Consider the following 16,095-nt stretch of genomic DNA (forward strand, 5'->3'; position numbering starts at 1 on the left):
GCCAGGCTGAAGATGTCCATCTTCTGCCAGCTCTATGCTTCTCTGTAGTCATGTTTGCATCGTGTTTTGCAGCCAAAAAGAGATGTTTTCTCATTTTTAAGGCTGGCTCTTTGCACAAGTGGAAAGTCACATTCTGCACCAATGAAGATCCCCAGTGCAGCCTGTGCATTGTTCACACACTCCAGCAGAGTAATGGGCCATCTCCTACTGGGCAAGCAGCTGCTGTCAGCCAGCTGAGCTTTACCCATCTGCAGAGGACCTACCTGCCTGTTTAGCTGATGGAGCAGGTAGTTAGGTGTTGATCTGCAGAGGTCCTACCATGTTAATGGAAGGAGGGTTTTCCAGGTCCCTCGTTCTTTTCTTTCCACTGCTCTGTACTGGTCTTGGGTAGCTCGGATCGAAGGTACACGGAAGCAGCAGCTTTCCTATTTCTCAGAGGATTCTATAATGATTCAGAGAACTTGAATGGAAAAAGTTGTCACTTCAAGGGCTTGTTCTCGACTTCCTCAGCTCATGGCATAAGCTGCCATCTTCCCACCTGCCATCCAGGGAGGATCTGGCTTCTCTTCTTTCGTGTTTTGGTGGGTTTCCTCCCTGTGCCTAGGGGATCTGTGCTCAAGGCTGGCAGCAGCTCCAGAAAACAAGTGCAGGTTGTTACTTCCTTTACCTGGGATACAATTGTTTACCTGCCTCTTGCTACCAAAGAAGGGTAATGGATGATAGTCATTTGCAGAGGCAGAATATCCTGGAGGAGAGAGATTTCTAAGTTACGTTGCTTGGAGTAGATTAAACTCTTCCTTCCTATCCTAAGTGAAGGGATAGGTCCCAATTAAACCTGACTGTTGTGCATTTAAAAAAATAGGATATAAGGAGGCTTTATGAAGTGCATGATCACGCTCCCATCTCTAAAAGTTGGATGACTAGCAGTGCTCCAGGCTCCCTTACCAGCCAACAGAGAAATGGCTGAACCACTCTTATAAGGTTCTCAACTGAGACATCTATTTCATAAGGAGGTGAATTGCTCTTTAGAAGTTTCTTTCTCTCCCCTTGGAGCAGAGAGGATTTTGAGTGCGAGCTTTAACTAGTCTCAAAAGTTCATTGTTCCCTTGAGTTCAGATGCTCTAAGGGCTATTTGAATGTGGCTTTTGCAATCCATGTTGAGCAGATGCTCAGAGCCATGGCAGCTCAGGGTTTGGTGCTGACCCCACACCTTCCATGAAAGGCTCTGCCTGTCATCTGCTTGCCATGATAGGCATTTTGCAGCTTCTCTGTCCTTGAAGGGTAGGAAAATTACTGCTGTGTATGTTGTAGTGAACAGGCAGTTCTGGGTTTCCTGCAAGAGAGCTAGTTTTCAGGTGGCCACTGACATGGGTTTCTGCTGTTCTGGAACCTGTGTGCTTAGGTTGCTTCTGATACCTCAGAGGGTGGAAAAAGAAAGAAAAGAGAGAAATGCTGCTGAAGTTAATGGAGATGTAATATAAACCCAGTGTAAATCAGGGGAGAATGAGAGCCGTTCTGTGGTAGATACCAGAAAAGAGATAAATGCTTATAAAGCTTCTTGTGTTCAGTAGGACATTTATTCTAGACCATATATCTGAGCTTGGATCACTAGCTGAACCCAGAATATGACTTTAGTTTTGCTAAGATTTCCTGTGGCATCTTGCTTATTGAAAGCATGTTCATCATGCTTGGGTATTTTGGCTTTTCCTGTAGTGTATGTGCAATACAATTAGATAAACAGTCAAATTATAACAGGCTGCAACTCTTTCATTGAAAGAAAAGTCACAAAGACACTGAAAATGGTGAGCACAGAAACAGCATTAGGGGTCCAGCTGGCTTTGCCTCTTTGTGGAGGAGGACAGAGAGGAGCTCTAGACCGCACATTATGGCTGAGGGGCACACTGATAGCATCACCAAGGTGCCTTACTAGACCTGTGCCTGACCATATTCATGCCTGCAGTAGCAAGGGGTGCTTGAGGACAGGAGCTAGCTGAGGCTTGAGCTGAAACCTAACACTATTCCCAGTCGTGAATAACTGTTCTCTGTTTTGTGCCTTAGGCACTAAAGATGCCTTGGTGCCATCAGTTTGCTATGTCCTGTAGCAATCCAGGCAGCCAATGCTGCAGGACTGTCAGCATGTGTAGGACTACATCCCCTGATGACAAAATATCTGAGCAGTTGGTGCCATGAGTCTTTCTGATTGAGGAAAAAAGGACTTTATTGTTGCAGGGGTGGTTTCAGTAACAGAGCAGGCGGGAGCAGCATCCAAGCTCCTCTGTACATAAAGACCTTACTCTCAGAATGGTTTGGAAGCCAGACAGAATGGAATATTTCCCCTATTTTCTTTACAGCTGAAAAAACATGAAAAATCACAGGAGTGCATTTATTGCCATATTTCAGTTCCAAAGTTTGCCTTATTTAAAAAAAGAAGAAGAAAAACTGAAACTGGTTTTGCCCACCCCCCTCACTTTTCCCCCCTTTTCCTTCCCTCCCATTTCCTGGACCAGGCTGAGGTTTTTAACAGAAAAGCTCTCAGTCCTGCACAGAGGCTGGGAACATGCAGAGGGACAATAAAGTGTTTGTTTGTAGAGATCATACAGGAATGGTCTGTAGTTTTACACAGGAGAGGAGAAACCACCATTTGCCTCCAAAGCCTCCAAGGACACGGGACATGGTGTCTAAACATCCCTGCTAGTGATGGTGTTTCCTCAGACCTCACCAAACCCTTGGTCTCCAGTGCTGGAGCCTGAAAATCATAGCACTGAAATAAGGCTGGATGGAGATGACCATGTGCCTTAGAGAAAATAAGGTCTGTTTCCTGATGGGGAATAAATTGGGGCTGGAAAACCAGTTGAAGAGAGGGATTCCAAGGCTAAATGAGTAGTGCTGGTTTTAACTGTTGTTCAGGAGCCTCCCCAATTTTAAAGGAAATATTGTCCTTGGAAATACTTTATGCCCAGGCATATCTTCTAGGCAATGAGTGGCATTTTCCTAGCTGCCAGAAACAATATGTAAGTGTATTAAAGGTCTTCCAAAATTGAGAAACAAGGAAGCTCAGAATGACCCATCCACCCCATCCAAAAGGGAAAAAACCAAAAGACAACAGTAGGATTAAGGGTGATGAGAATAAATTTAATTGCAACAAGGGTAATTAACATGGTCTGGAACAAGCAAAGGCCACAGGAGAAACTGCAGATGGGACTCAATTAAAATAGACTAGGACAGAAAATGCTTTCCAGCAAGCAAACAAGTTAGACTGTGCTGCAAATGGGCCATCTGGCTATTTTCCACTGTACAGCCTTACTGTGTAGGCACTTTGTTGGACTTCCACTGTAGTGACTTTTCCCTTTCTTGCTCACTCCAGGTTCTTCAACCCTTTCAAAACCTGGGGCAGGGTTGGAAGAGCAAGGGATTAAACCTGTCTGTACATATGTACACACTTCCTTCCACACACACTTGGATTCTCAAATAAACTTATTTATATGCAGCCAATTTAGGACAGTCTGCACACAGCCAGATACAGAAGCACAGGCATTAAGTATAAAATAAAGTGGCAATAAGCTTCAGTGAAAGGTACAGTTGTTCTCTGGGGTGGAGAGCTCCAGAACCTACCAGCATTTCTCAACTCTGCCCTTTTTGGAAAGGCAAGAGCTTTTCCCTGAATTCTGCCTGTCCCAGGCTGAATTGGAGAGGGTTTTGTTTCTGTTTTGGTCACTGGTTAGAGAAGGTAGCATGGCTGGGATTTCTGTGGCAGCTTGGTTGGATTCTTCTCCTTCCAGACTGCTTGATACCCTGCACAGGGACAGTTACTCTGATGCAGAGGCATAGCTGTGGCCTTGTGTAACTTGTCCTATTTCCTCCTCTTTTCTCACCACAAAAGCTGCCTGCTTCAGCTGTTCTCTCATCAAGAGCAAATGAAGTTTTGCAAGAAAGCAATCTGCAGGGCAGGAAGGTGTTTCTGTAGCATGGACCTTGCAGAAAGCTTAGAATAGTCTGGGTTGGAAAGGACCTTAAGATCATCTAGTTCCAACCCCCTGCCATGGGCAGGGGACCCCTCCAGCCTAGACTATGTCACCCAAGGCTTTGTCCAGCCTGACCTTGAACATTGTCAGGGATGGAGCATTCACCACTTCTTTGATGGTTGCTGCTTGTGTTTAGGGCTCAGTGCTGCAAGGATTAGTCCCTCCCTACCGAGAGGATTGTCCCTACCTTAAACACTAATCTCACAGTAGTACCCTAGGAAGAGCCGCACTAAAGTGTCTGCAGAACTTCTCTGCAAGGTGACTTTTTCTGCTAGAAGATAAGGACCCTGCAGGTGAATTGGAGTTTGTCAGCAGTGACCTGGTAGCTCCTGTGGGTTCGGTAGTTCCCCTTTTTCTAGTAGGCAGGAAGCTTCAGTGTTTCCCAAAAAAAAGAGGAGTCAAATGAAGTTATCTCCAGAGGCCTGTGTTGTTTATGGCATGGGGATGCAGTCAATGTCTCTACCAACATGTTGCTCAGGTCCTCCTCTCTCCTTAGCCATCCGGCTACAGTTGAGGGCCAGTCAGTAAGATGCTGAGCAAGGGATGTTCCTGGCACTACTTAGCCTGCTCCAGGCTTTAGTCTACCTCTACTTAGTTGTACAGCTCAGTCACTTCCTTATCCCTGAAAGCTTTTCCTACGTGCCAGATCCCATCTCTGAAAGCCCACACTGCTCCGGGTTGCTTCTCCCATACGCTGAACTGTACCTTCATGCTCATTGGCCACAACTCATTTAACCTCCTGTAGAGACAACATCTGCACTTGAGCTCATCACCCTCCTCTGCTCTGAAAGTGGAGAGGAATTGTTAGTTATGAGGAATTCACTGTATAATCCATTCTAGATGCTGCTTCAGAATGAGAGGAACAACCTCCCCAGCCCCTGGCTAAACAGAGCAGGTCTCCACCATCTGCACTATCTGTGTCTGCTCAGGCAGACCTCTGTCTTGACTGACTTCCAGAACTGATTCTTCAAGCAGCTGTTTGCTCATTACCATGTGCTTGGACATCCCACTAGAGACAACACGGAGTAGAAGTATTGCAGCATGGAACCACTGCTGTAACAACAGGACATTAATCAAAGGCATTCCCAGCATAGTGAATCCCAACCAGAGCTGAGTGCAGACTCAGGGTTGGATCTCTTTGGCACGTTTTAAAGGAATGAAAAATGGAGATCAACAATGCAAACAGCACCCTGAGGAGTAGGTTGGGTTTCTTACCGGCAGGGAGTCAACACTTTCGCAGAATACACCCAAAACATTGTTACTGTGATTTGCTTAACCACTGCTCAGAAGGAAAACCCATTGCCTCTGAGCTTCTGTGGGATTATAGGAGCTCGGAGTGTTTTTCTCCATAGCTAAAGAAAACTGCAAAGATACTGCTGGTCACAACTATTACCATATGAGGCTATTTTTCCTCATGTAAGATCAGCATAAAGTTTGAATATGACTAGGAGTGCATGAGGTTGTTTTAGCTTTTGGGACAAAGTCAAATTTCCTCTATTTAGGGAATTTTGTTCTGTGGTGTCTAACTGATGGACAGATGAACCTGCTCTCCTCCTACCCACTGCCAGTGTACACAGAAATAACAACTGTGTGGCACTCTGAACGATACCAGTTTAGGCACAGACCCTAAAGATCTTTTCAGCCAGCCAGCTTCCATTATATTTAAACACCTCTGTTTCCGTGCTCTAGGATGTTTCTGTTCTTTAGTATGTAATCTGGGTCTAAAGCGTCTGCCACTCTTGGCTGAGTGTATCTCATGACACTCAGGGCTGTTCAGCTTGCTTGGATTCTAGCAAAATGCAAAGCTGTCTGAAAGCTACTTGATTTAAGGAGCCTGCAGAAGTAAGAGCTATTTAGTGTTCAAGCAGGTATCATGACTAAAGACTTAGTTACTGATGGTGAGAAGAGTGTCCTCTACCTAAATCCCCTCCAAGCATTTTCCGCCCTGGAGGTTCTCCCCCTGCTCCCAGGACTCGTGTGATCACTGCTTTCCTATTTGTCCTTTTATCCAGAGGATGAAAATGCAGAATATCCGCTGGAATGGATCCATTGGGATGGTACAAGTAGGAATAATCTGAGCCCACCCCACAACCTCATTCCAGGGACAGTTCTCAGTCACACAGTGAAAGCAGTGACCTGCTCAGGAGGCTCTGAATGCACAGTCCCACAGTTATTTGTTCTTGTAGGAAGCATTCCTCTAACTAAACAAGAATATGCTTCAGAGAGTGGACTTCACTTTCACCCCAAAGCTTAAAGATATGCCAAAACACAGAAGATGTTTCTGCCTCAAGTTTTCTGCAGTGCTTCATGCGTTAGCGGTGACTGGTCTGTAACCTGGAGCTGTTCCCCAAAATACAGGTTGAGCCCTTTTCCTTCTACTGGCAGCTTACCCCCAAATCCCTTTCCCCCTGCCTGACTCGGAGCCAAGGGATGCATTGACTATGTGCACTTCAGACATGACTGTCTGAGATTGAGCAGGGAAGGGATTTAATTTTACAGAATGCCTTTTTGCCTTAGATCTTCAAGACAGGTAAAAAATGTGTGTGATATTCATAAATGTGATTCTTTGTACTGCCTAGAGCCAGACAAGATGAATAACACGAGAGCAGAGATTGAAAACGTTGATACGTTCATATTCATGAATTTTAATGTCAGAAGGGACAATTCTGGGCTTATCTGCGAATGCAACTTTAAACTTCCCCCAGTTACCTCTGTACTAAGGCCATCAACTTGCATTTTCCTAAGTGTTACCTTCCAAAGAAACCTTCAAGTCTGAATTTGAAGCTACTGAGGGATAGAAATTCCATTGCTTCCCTTGGTACGAGTTCCAATGATCCATCACCCCTGTGTAAAACGTGGGCTTTGTTTCCCATGTGAGTTTACTTGGCATGTGGCTCCCAGCTATTAGTTCTGTTGATGACTTTCTGTTAGATTAAAGGCCCCTTTAGCACCAGCAGCTTCTGCTTGAAACAATATTTGTGCAGTTAGGAACTTCTCAGTCTTGTCTTATTTATTGTTACAATAATTACATTCAGACTTCGTAGTCTCCCCTCATAAAGCATTTCCTCTCATCCTTGCTAGTGGATATATTCTGCACCACCTTTTTCTGATATCCTCACGCCAACCTGGAGGTGTGTAAAGTATTCCCATTGCTTACCACTGAAGCACAGAGGTATTCCTGGGGGTTTTTATGTCGGATAATAGCAGTAGCTCTTCTGAGTGACTGTCTGCTAGGACATGACATCCCATTGTCAGGCATGTTCTGTGTCCCTTGCATAATTTTATATCTGACTCTCATAAAATACGGTCTAATTGGAAACACACTGGGTCTAATACTGACCCCTGTAGACGCCCAACAGAATTATCTCCTTCAATGTTGGTGTCCCTCAGATGGCTTCTTCTAAAGACCTGCCAGCAAGGCTTCCGCTGAGCCATTTTAATGTATGTACTACCAGCATTGGGTATCTTCATATCATGGAACTCTCTGAAAGTCAAACCTTACCAAATCTGATTACGTGATCTTGCAGACATGCAGGCAGCTTGATCAGACAAACTTAGAATCATGCCAACTAATAAAATCAAGTTTGGAAGCACCTGTTTTATATACAACTGCTTCAACTAAGATTAATATTACGCCTCTTCTTCAGTACCTAATGAATTGAAGCCTGTATTTGATTTTTCCACTATTTTGCCTGGAATTTATGTCAATCAAACTAGCGTGTATTTGAGGCTCATCATTGTATATCTTGGCTGATTATTGGCACAGCGTTTCAGTATTTGGGATCTGCCCCAGTGCTCTAGCTCAGATTATAAATGAACCTCAGTGAGCCAGCAATTTACTCAGCCAGCTCTTTAAGGACTCTTGGGTATGGCTGTTTAGGCAAGCAGATTTCAGCCTGTTTATCCATAGCAGATGGTGTTTCCAATTCTCCTTGCTTACTGTTGAGCAGAAGGCGCCTCGTTGCCCCCCACAGCCCATCCTATGGGGCACATCACCCTGCCTTCATCCATCTATCGACTGCCAAACACTTTGACTTTTTCTACACCATGGCAGTTGAGTTGGTACTGGCCATCAGGAGAGAGAAATGAAGTCAACTGTCATGCTGTAGAAGAGGTTCATAATACATTGCTTATGCAGATATCATTCCTAACCAGAGAAACACCCAAACATATGTACAACTCCATGTTTTCTCCCTATTGTTGGCACTTACCTGACACTTTATTCCCATACACAGCAGAAATTGAGATATGTCCATTTAATCTTGTCCAGCCCTACAGCTGCACACTCAAGCAGCTTCTTTGCTGATGTGTTCCAGCCCTGTTCTCCCCTATTTTCTGCCAGTGTAACTGTCTGTGTTAACTAAAGATTTCACGAAGATAAGATTGTGTGATGTTCAGGTCGAAATGAAAGAGTGCATGGAGGTCAATTCTTTCATAAGTGAAAAGGTTAATGCCGGGCTGTACAGGATGAGGTTTATTTTTGGCCTTTTCTTGTGCCAGTGAAGACACTTAATGTCTTTCTGCAAGGTCAATAGGCGTATACTCGGAATGTTCACTGTCAGCTGGGATATTTCTAGATCATAGGAGTTAAACAGCCAGTGTTTGGACAGGTGACCTCAGAGGAAACACCAGTGATTCAGTAGGTGCGGTCCTTCCTTCTGAGTCAGGGCTCAAATGTGATGCCAGACGATGCTGTGTTGCTGGAGGACATGGTTTTTATTTGAAATACTAAAACCAATTTGAGTATTTGTGGCCATTTAATATCTCATGGTATTACACTGGACGATAATCCAGTTAGGATTAATCTAGTTGGCCTCCCTATATTGCTTCTGCCATCCAGTGTTAGCAGGATGCTCCTTTCCTTTCAGAAAGAGCAGGTTGCTCTGGCTAATTGAAGGAACCCAGGAGAATATTTTTAGGGTGAATTTAAGATGCCCAGAATTGTATCCTGTGGATTTCTTGTGTCGGTTCAGGATCCATTTGCAGTTAAGGCTATGTATGGTGTCAGTGCAAGAGTGTTGGACCAAAGCATTGTAACCTTTGCCTTTTCCAATATATAGAGGGCAGATTTCCCTTCAGAGCATTTTAAGGTATGCAAAATGCACCTGACCATCTGGCCTAAAAACCAATACTGACTTAGATGAGGATGCTGGTGAGGGGCAGCTCCTCCTCTGAGACAGACATAGTGAATGTGATGGTCCCTCTTGAGTAAATACATAGGAAGTGTGAAGATCTGTCACAAAATTGTCTTTCTGCTTCACAGGTGAGATCAAATCACAAGAGAGAGAATGGCAGAGCGATATAATAAGTGATCTATAATAACACTTCAGTCTGTCGTACATAGCAGAGCATCTTATTTGTCTCACAGACTCATTTCCTGAAGCAAAAGGCACTTTGAGACAGCATCCTTCCCCAAGGACCAGCTTTCACTGCCAGCCACATGTAGGAGACTTAAGGGGTGACTGAAAGCATCTCGCTGCCCAGCAGCAGCATCCGCAGCTCTCTGCTCCCTGCAAGCATACAGCTGTCATAAATCCTTTCTCCCTGTGTTGTTTCTTGCAGGTAAACTATGACCACTTTACTATTAGTGTTTGTGTGTTTGCAAGTCATCACCGCAGCCACCTCTGTGGAGCTCTCAGGTACGTGCCCTGGGGTGTGGGAAAGCAGGACTGAGCAATGTGCTGCACCTCTGTTGGGATGGCCACTATACCACAACCTGTCACTGCCCTTGTGCTTGGGGAGACAGAGACATAGCTCCAGGAAAAGGCAGATTTATGGGGAAACTAAGGGAATTTCAGCGTTTTGCTTTTTAAACCCTACCAGGCGTGATCTTGTAGTGTGGACTGCAGTAGAGCCCTTCATTCCTCTCATTCCCACATCCAGCACTGGTCCAAATCCCAAAAGCAACCAAGGCATAAGATTGCTTATAAATTCCCTTTCTGAAAGTTATTTTCAACAGACTAGACCAAAGAGGGTATGTCTGAGTATGGAGATAGAGGTTTGCAAAGCAAATACAGGCATTGGAGCATATGGAGGCACTGGATATTAGGGATCAAATGCATTATTGATGTAAGCATTATTATGTTTGGGAATCAGCAGACAGTAGTGATGGCCTGGAAGTCAAGATACCTGAGCAGTCTCCCCTGCGTGTCATCCTGGGAAGCTCCCTGAACATCCCCTGTTACTTCAACATCCCAGAGGAACAGGACACCAGTGCTCTGCTAACCCCACGGATCAAATGGAGCAAGCTCTCCAACGGAACCGAAGTTGTCTTGCTAGTGGCCACCGGTGGGAAAATCCGGCTCAACACCGAGTACAGGGAGGTGATCTCTTTGCCCAACTATCCTGCCATCCCCACCGATGCCACCTTGGAAATCAAGGTGCTGAGATCCAACCACACTGGGATTTATCGCTGTGAAGTGATGTACGGGATTGAAGACAGACAAGACACAATAGAGGTCCTAGTGAAAGGTGAGATCCTGCCCTTGCTCTTTCCTCTCAAAATGTTGCTGCCTCACCTGGGCAGAAAGGGGAAACAATATGTGGGCTGAGGAGGTATCGCTCTCCCCATAGGCATAAAAAACCCTTTCAGTCAGGTCACAGGTAAGGCAATGGGTTGCTCACAGAAGCCATGGGTCAGACATTTATTTTAGCAGGCTGGGACCAGACTAAACAAACCAGTAAAGTGACTCATGGCAGAAGAGATGGCAATAAAATGACTCTTCTGACAGAAAGTGAGTTACAGGATGACATCCTTGGCAGGAGATGGTACTGGATGCACCGGATGCTCAGAGGGGTGAAGCCGGGCTGTTATAAGACCTTTTATTTCTTCCCAACATTTTAGGAGATGGGATGCCCTCAGCTGGAGAATTGGTCTGTTCTAGAAAACCTTTCCCCATCATCTTGCAAAGCCCATCCTAGTAATGGGTGGATAAAATAACAAGTTTCCTACAAACCTTATCTCGCTCAGGGCTTTTGCTTTCAGTATAGGACAGAGAGACAGCTCCCACTGCAACAGTTAACTGGCAGGTCTCTGCTGCTCATGTGCAGTGGAGCTCCAGTCTGACAGCAGAGGCTGGGAGCTCCCCATTGCCTCCTGGTGAATTTTCCACTTGACCTAAAGCCTGCTCGTGCCAGACCAGAGCATACCAATAGCCATCCTTTCTAAGTGATCTCTTTCATCATTAGATATGTTTGCAGCAGGTCTGGAGACTTTAAGTGTATCTTCCTCTTGTTATTGGGTGTTCGTAGAGTGGTTGACACTCCACACCCTTGGTCCTGAGCAGGTCCTTGGGAGCTGGCAGCTTTCAAACCTGCACAGCAGCACAGTCCCTGCTCTGCCCCACTGGCTGATTTCTGACCCCTGTACTCAAAACACTGCACAGAGCTGTGTTAGGAAAGCACTGAGTCCTGATGGTGATATTAGCAATGTGTTCTGGGCAGTGGGTTTCCTCCCAGTGCTCTCACTACTATTCCAGTACTGGCTTTTAATGTACTATGACTTTGTTACAGCACTATGGGAAAGCAGTCTCTGTCCTAGCTCACCAGTGTGCTTCACAAGGTCCTGTAAAAGGAGCCCACCAAGTCACCCTTGGCTCGAGATGCTCAAATACAATCAGCACAAATAGTTCATTGTTTCTAGTTGACATGATATGGATTTGGATGGATACTACTTCTCTGGAAGGAAAGGGGCTGGTTACTCTCTAGCAGACGTCTGAGTGATGGCCATTGTGTTTTCCAGGCGTTGTATTCCACTACAGAGCAATCTCCACAAGGTACACCTTGAACTTTGAGAAAGCAAAGCAGGCCTGTATTCAGAACAGTGCTGTCATTGCTACTCCCGAGCAGCTGCAAGCTGCCTACGAGGATGGGTACGAGCAGTGTGATGCTGGCTGGCTGGCTGATCAGACTGTCAGGTAATGAACAGAAAGGGGAAAGCCACAGGGTCATAGGGAAGGGCTTCTGTAATGAAGACACTGACTGGAAATAGTTGAGAAACTTGCTAGACAGCAGCTGTTGTAGCTGCTGGTGTGCAGAGAGAGGTGGCAGATTGCACATCACTCTCTGCTGGGGGGAATATGTAGTGGGAAAGCAGAGCAACCACTGTCCTCCTCAGCCGGTGAGTGGGCAATGGCTTAATCCTGATCCTTCATCTTCCCTGAACAAAACGATGCTATGCCAAAATGCACAAGTGTGGCTCCACTGCAGAGTTGTGCATCCCCCCACTGGATCCTTGGCCTGATGCTTTTGGCTAGTTGGTCCTGCTGTGCTCAGGACCATCATGGGGAGGGCAGGACAGCAGATCATCCCTCCACTTCCTCATAACCCGTGACACTGTGCAATGCTTCACAGCTCCATCCTAGCCCCGCTGCAGCTGCCAGGGTTCTGCTCTCCTCACTCCTTACACTCTCTTTCCCCAGGTACCCCATCCACTGGCCCCGGGAGCGCTGCTACGGTGACAAGGATGAATTTCCAGGAGTGAGGACCTACGGTGTCCGTGAGCCAGATGAAACCTATGATGTTTACTGCTATGCAGAGCAAATGCAAGGTGATTTGGGGCTTTTATTGTTACTAGATGCAGAAGCAGCCAAAGCTCTGATCATGCTTAGACTGGCCAACAGTAAATATAAAAGCAAAGGACCTAGAGGCAAGAGAGGGTGAAGATGGAAAAGCACATACCCCAGCAAGGCCAGATGTTCTCTACAGTCTCTTTGTTAGACCTTGGACAATTTTAATGTCAAATGACTAACGCATTACAGAGGGTGGAGTCTGTCTAACCTCCACCAGAATCCATGTGCATCGCTGGTCATCCGTTTGAGGGTGTGACATGGAAGTGACCATCACCCACTCTTGTGTCAGGGATCCATTAGAATGCTCAGCACATCAGAACTGAAATTGCCTTTTATCTTCCTCTTGTCCTGTGGCTCCAGCTGGTTTGGGATGTCTGGGAGGAGAAAGAAAAGGAACTGGGATTCAATTGTACAGCTCAGTCCTGTGCTAACGGGTGCTGTGATTGCAGGTAAAGTCTTCTACGCCACCGCCCCCGAGAAGTTCACCTTCCAAGAAGCTTTTGACAAGTGCCGCAGTTTGGGAGCCCGTTTGGCCACCACGGGGGAGCTGTACCTGGCCTGGAAGGACGGCATGGATGTGTGCAGTGCCGGCTGGCTGGCCGATCGCAGCGTCCGCTACCCCATCTCCAGAGCACGGCCCAACTGCGGCGGGAACCTGGTGGGAGTGCGCACGGTGTACCTGTACGTCAACCAGACCGGGTACCCTCACCCCGACTCTCGCTACGACGCCATCTGCTATAGTGGTGAGTGCATCGGGGCTGTGGGATAAGCAGTGTGTAACACATCAGCAGGCAGGGGCTCCCTGGCCAGAGCTAACCTCTCGCTGCTTTAATTTGACTGTAAGAGGGGCTGAAAGCAGGTTTGGCAAAGGACTCAGTCCCCGGTTCGGGTAGGAAGCAGATCCAGAAAGGATGCCTGACCTGTACAGGAGGTGCTGGTGTAGCCATCCCTCTTCTCTCCCGTTGTCTTTCTCCCACGCCTCAGACCTGATGGGGTTATCCAAGCTCCCCTCCCTCCCTCCGGCCACCTTAAATTCCTTGCAGCAGGCACTAGAGGTCAGTGCAGACTTGGATATGGGCAAGGTGCTCCTGGGAAGGAGAGGGGGAAAGTCCTCTGATTTACCAGCTGTGAAGAACGTGGTGGTTCATTGACTCCAAATCATGAGCATGCCCTTCGTGCTCAGGTATAGTAGAAAGCAATAATAGAAGCAAGGAAACCATTTCTTCTACCAGACCATCGCGATTTCCCTGCTCCTCTGGGAGCCAGCAAACACCCAGCCTCTCCTCAGAGCCTAGATTGACGACGTCCTCTCTGACTGCTGCTTTGTCTCCTGGTGCAGGGGATGATGTTGAGACGCTGGTGCCAGGGCAGTTCATCGATGAGACGGGAAGCGAGCTGGGCAGCGCTTTCACTGTGCAGACCGTCACCCGGACGGAGGTGGAGCTGTCACTGCCTCACAACGCCACGGAGGAGGAGGCCCGCGGCAGCATTGCCACACTGGAGCCCATGGACATCACCCCCACTGTCACCGAGGTCTACGAGGGCTTCACCGTCCTGCCCGATCTCTTTGCCACTGGTGTCACAGTAGAGACCGCTGCCCCCGAGGAGGAGAACGTGACCAGGGGGGATGTGACAGGGGTGTGGGCTGTACCTGAGGAGGTCACCACCATCACCTTAGGCACTGCCATCACCACCAAAATGGCAGAGGTGAGCACGGTGGAAGAGGTCGTGGGGGTGACTGTCACGCCAGGACTAGAGTCTGCTTCAGCACTGACAGTGGAAGATCAGCTTGTGCAAGTGACAGCTGCCCCTGGTGTCGGTCTCCTCCCCAAGCAGCCTGTCTCCCCCACGGGTAAGTCTCTAAGGAGCCTGAAGGTCAGTTTCTCCTAGGGGTAACCATTCAGCTCAAAACAGCCTGGGCTCCTGCCGTCACAACGTCCCAGGGGATGTGCAGACCTGTTTGGGGTCAGGGACAGGCTCAGCACCTCCACTGCAGTATGACAGGCAGGGGTTAGGAGGAGGATGTGAGCCACCCCATCATGCGCTGAAAAGGGCTCAGCTGGCTGATGCTTAGAGCTACAGTGGTCACAGTCTGCTCTCACATGTGCATCTGCCTCCAAGGAAGAGGAAAGCCAAGGTAGGAAGATCCTAGAGGAGGGCTGAAAAGATTCCCAGAACATCATCCTTGGTGGCAGTGGAGCTAAATGAATGAGGCATCTCCATCAGAGTGGGGTCAACAGGCACTTGGTCCCTGCAGTGCTGTTGGGAAGACCCTGTCTGCTCACACATCTTGGTGAAAGGGGGGTCCTGTATCTGTTGTCTCACCACAGCATCTCTTCCCCCAGGTGTGGTGTTTCACTACCGTGCTGGCACCAGCAGATATGCCCTCTCCTTCGTCCAAGCCCAGCAGGCCTGCCTGGAGAACAACGCTGTTATCGCCACCCCAGAACAGCTCCAGGCTGCCTACGAGGCTGGGTTTGACCAGTGCGATGCCGGCTGGCTGCGGGACCAGACAGTCAGGTAAAACTACACTGACTTTACTCTGGCTTGTCCTGCTGCTCTGCTCATCGGCATCTAAAGCTTTGCTGTCCTAAGGTTGTCTCCAGGCCATGATATCTAATGGCCAATAGATGGGTTTTTCTCAACCTGTCCTACCCAATTCCTAACCTGTGTATGCATTCTGCAGTGGTGAGCTCCCCTGATATGTAGGAAAAGCAAAGTTTGTATTCATTGTCCTGAGCTGTAAGTGGGCTTGTTTCCAAGTCACGCTGTGGTCTCTGAGCACCTCTAACAGTGAACTGTTTGTGCCCTGCTCCCAAGTACACCGAGGTTCTTCAGGGTACATAAGGCTGATGCTTGGTTACCTCTTCTTCTTCTTTTGGTAGGTATCCCATTGTGAACCCCCGAAGTAACTGTGTAGGAGACAAAGAGAACTCTCCGGGTGTACGGTCATATGGCATGCGCCCAGCCTCAGAGACCTATGATGTGTACTGCTACATCGACAGGCTCAGAGGTATGTTCTCTCCTTTCCTCTGGGCACTGCTGTGGAGCAAAAATGTGCTTCACACCTCCACATCTGTCTATGCATGGGTGGCATGCAGGGACTCACGCCTGTTTTCTCTCCCATCCCTCAGGAGAGGTGTTCTTTGCAACCCAGCCAGAGCAGTTCACCTTCCCAGAAGCTCAGCAGTACTGTGAGAGCCAAAACGCCACGCTGGCCTCTGTTGGCCAGCTCCACGCTGCCTGGAAGCAGGGTCTGGACAGATGCTACGCTGGCTGGTTAGCTGATGGCAGCCTCCGCTATCCCATCGTGAGCCCCCGTCCTGCCTGTGGTGGGGATGCGCCTGGTGTGAGAACCATCTACCAGCACTACAACCAGACAGGCTTCCCTGACCCACTGTCCCGGCATCACGCCTTCTGCTTCAGAGGTACCTTCTCACCCCTTGCAGGGTGTGTAGAGCTGTCTCCTCAGGGAAAGGGATTCCACATTGGGACAGGAATGC

The 16,095-nt window shown here is 47.7% G+C and overlaps 1 protein-coding gene across 1 annotated transcript in view; it reads left to right on the forward strand.

Annotated features, from left to right (window-relative positions):
• The first annotated feature begins 9,591 nt into the window (after positions 1–9,591).
• The window catches only part of LOC104402697 (aggrecan core protein-like), a 25,680-nt gene continuing 19,176 nt past the window's right edge, over positions 9,592–16,095 (forward strand). The window contains 9 exon segments of the mRNA XM_010010644.1: positions 9,592–9,661; positions 10,122–10,493; positions 11,764–11,938; positions 12,443–12,570; positions 13,042–13,335; positions 13,932–14,444; positions 14,938–15,112; positions 15,478–15,605; positions 15,727–16,020. Of these exon segments, the coding sequence (XP_010008946.1) occupies positions 9,592–9,661; positions 10,122–10,493; positions 11,764–11,938; positions 12,443–12,570; positions 13,042–13,335; positions 13,932–14,444; positions 14,938–15,112; positions 15,478–15,605; positions 15,727–16,020 (2,149 nt within the window).

Source organism: Nestor notabilis, unplaced genomic scaffold (genome assembly GCF_000696875.1).
Source record: "Nestor notabilis isolate BGI_N333 unplaced genomic scaffold, ASM69687v1 scaffold2703, whole genome shotgun sequence".
NCBI classification, from domain to species: Eukaryota; Metazoa; Chordata; class Aves; order Psittaciformes; family Psittacidae; genus Nestor; species Nestor notabilis.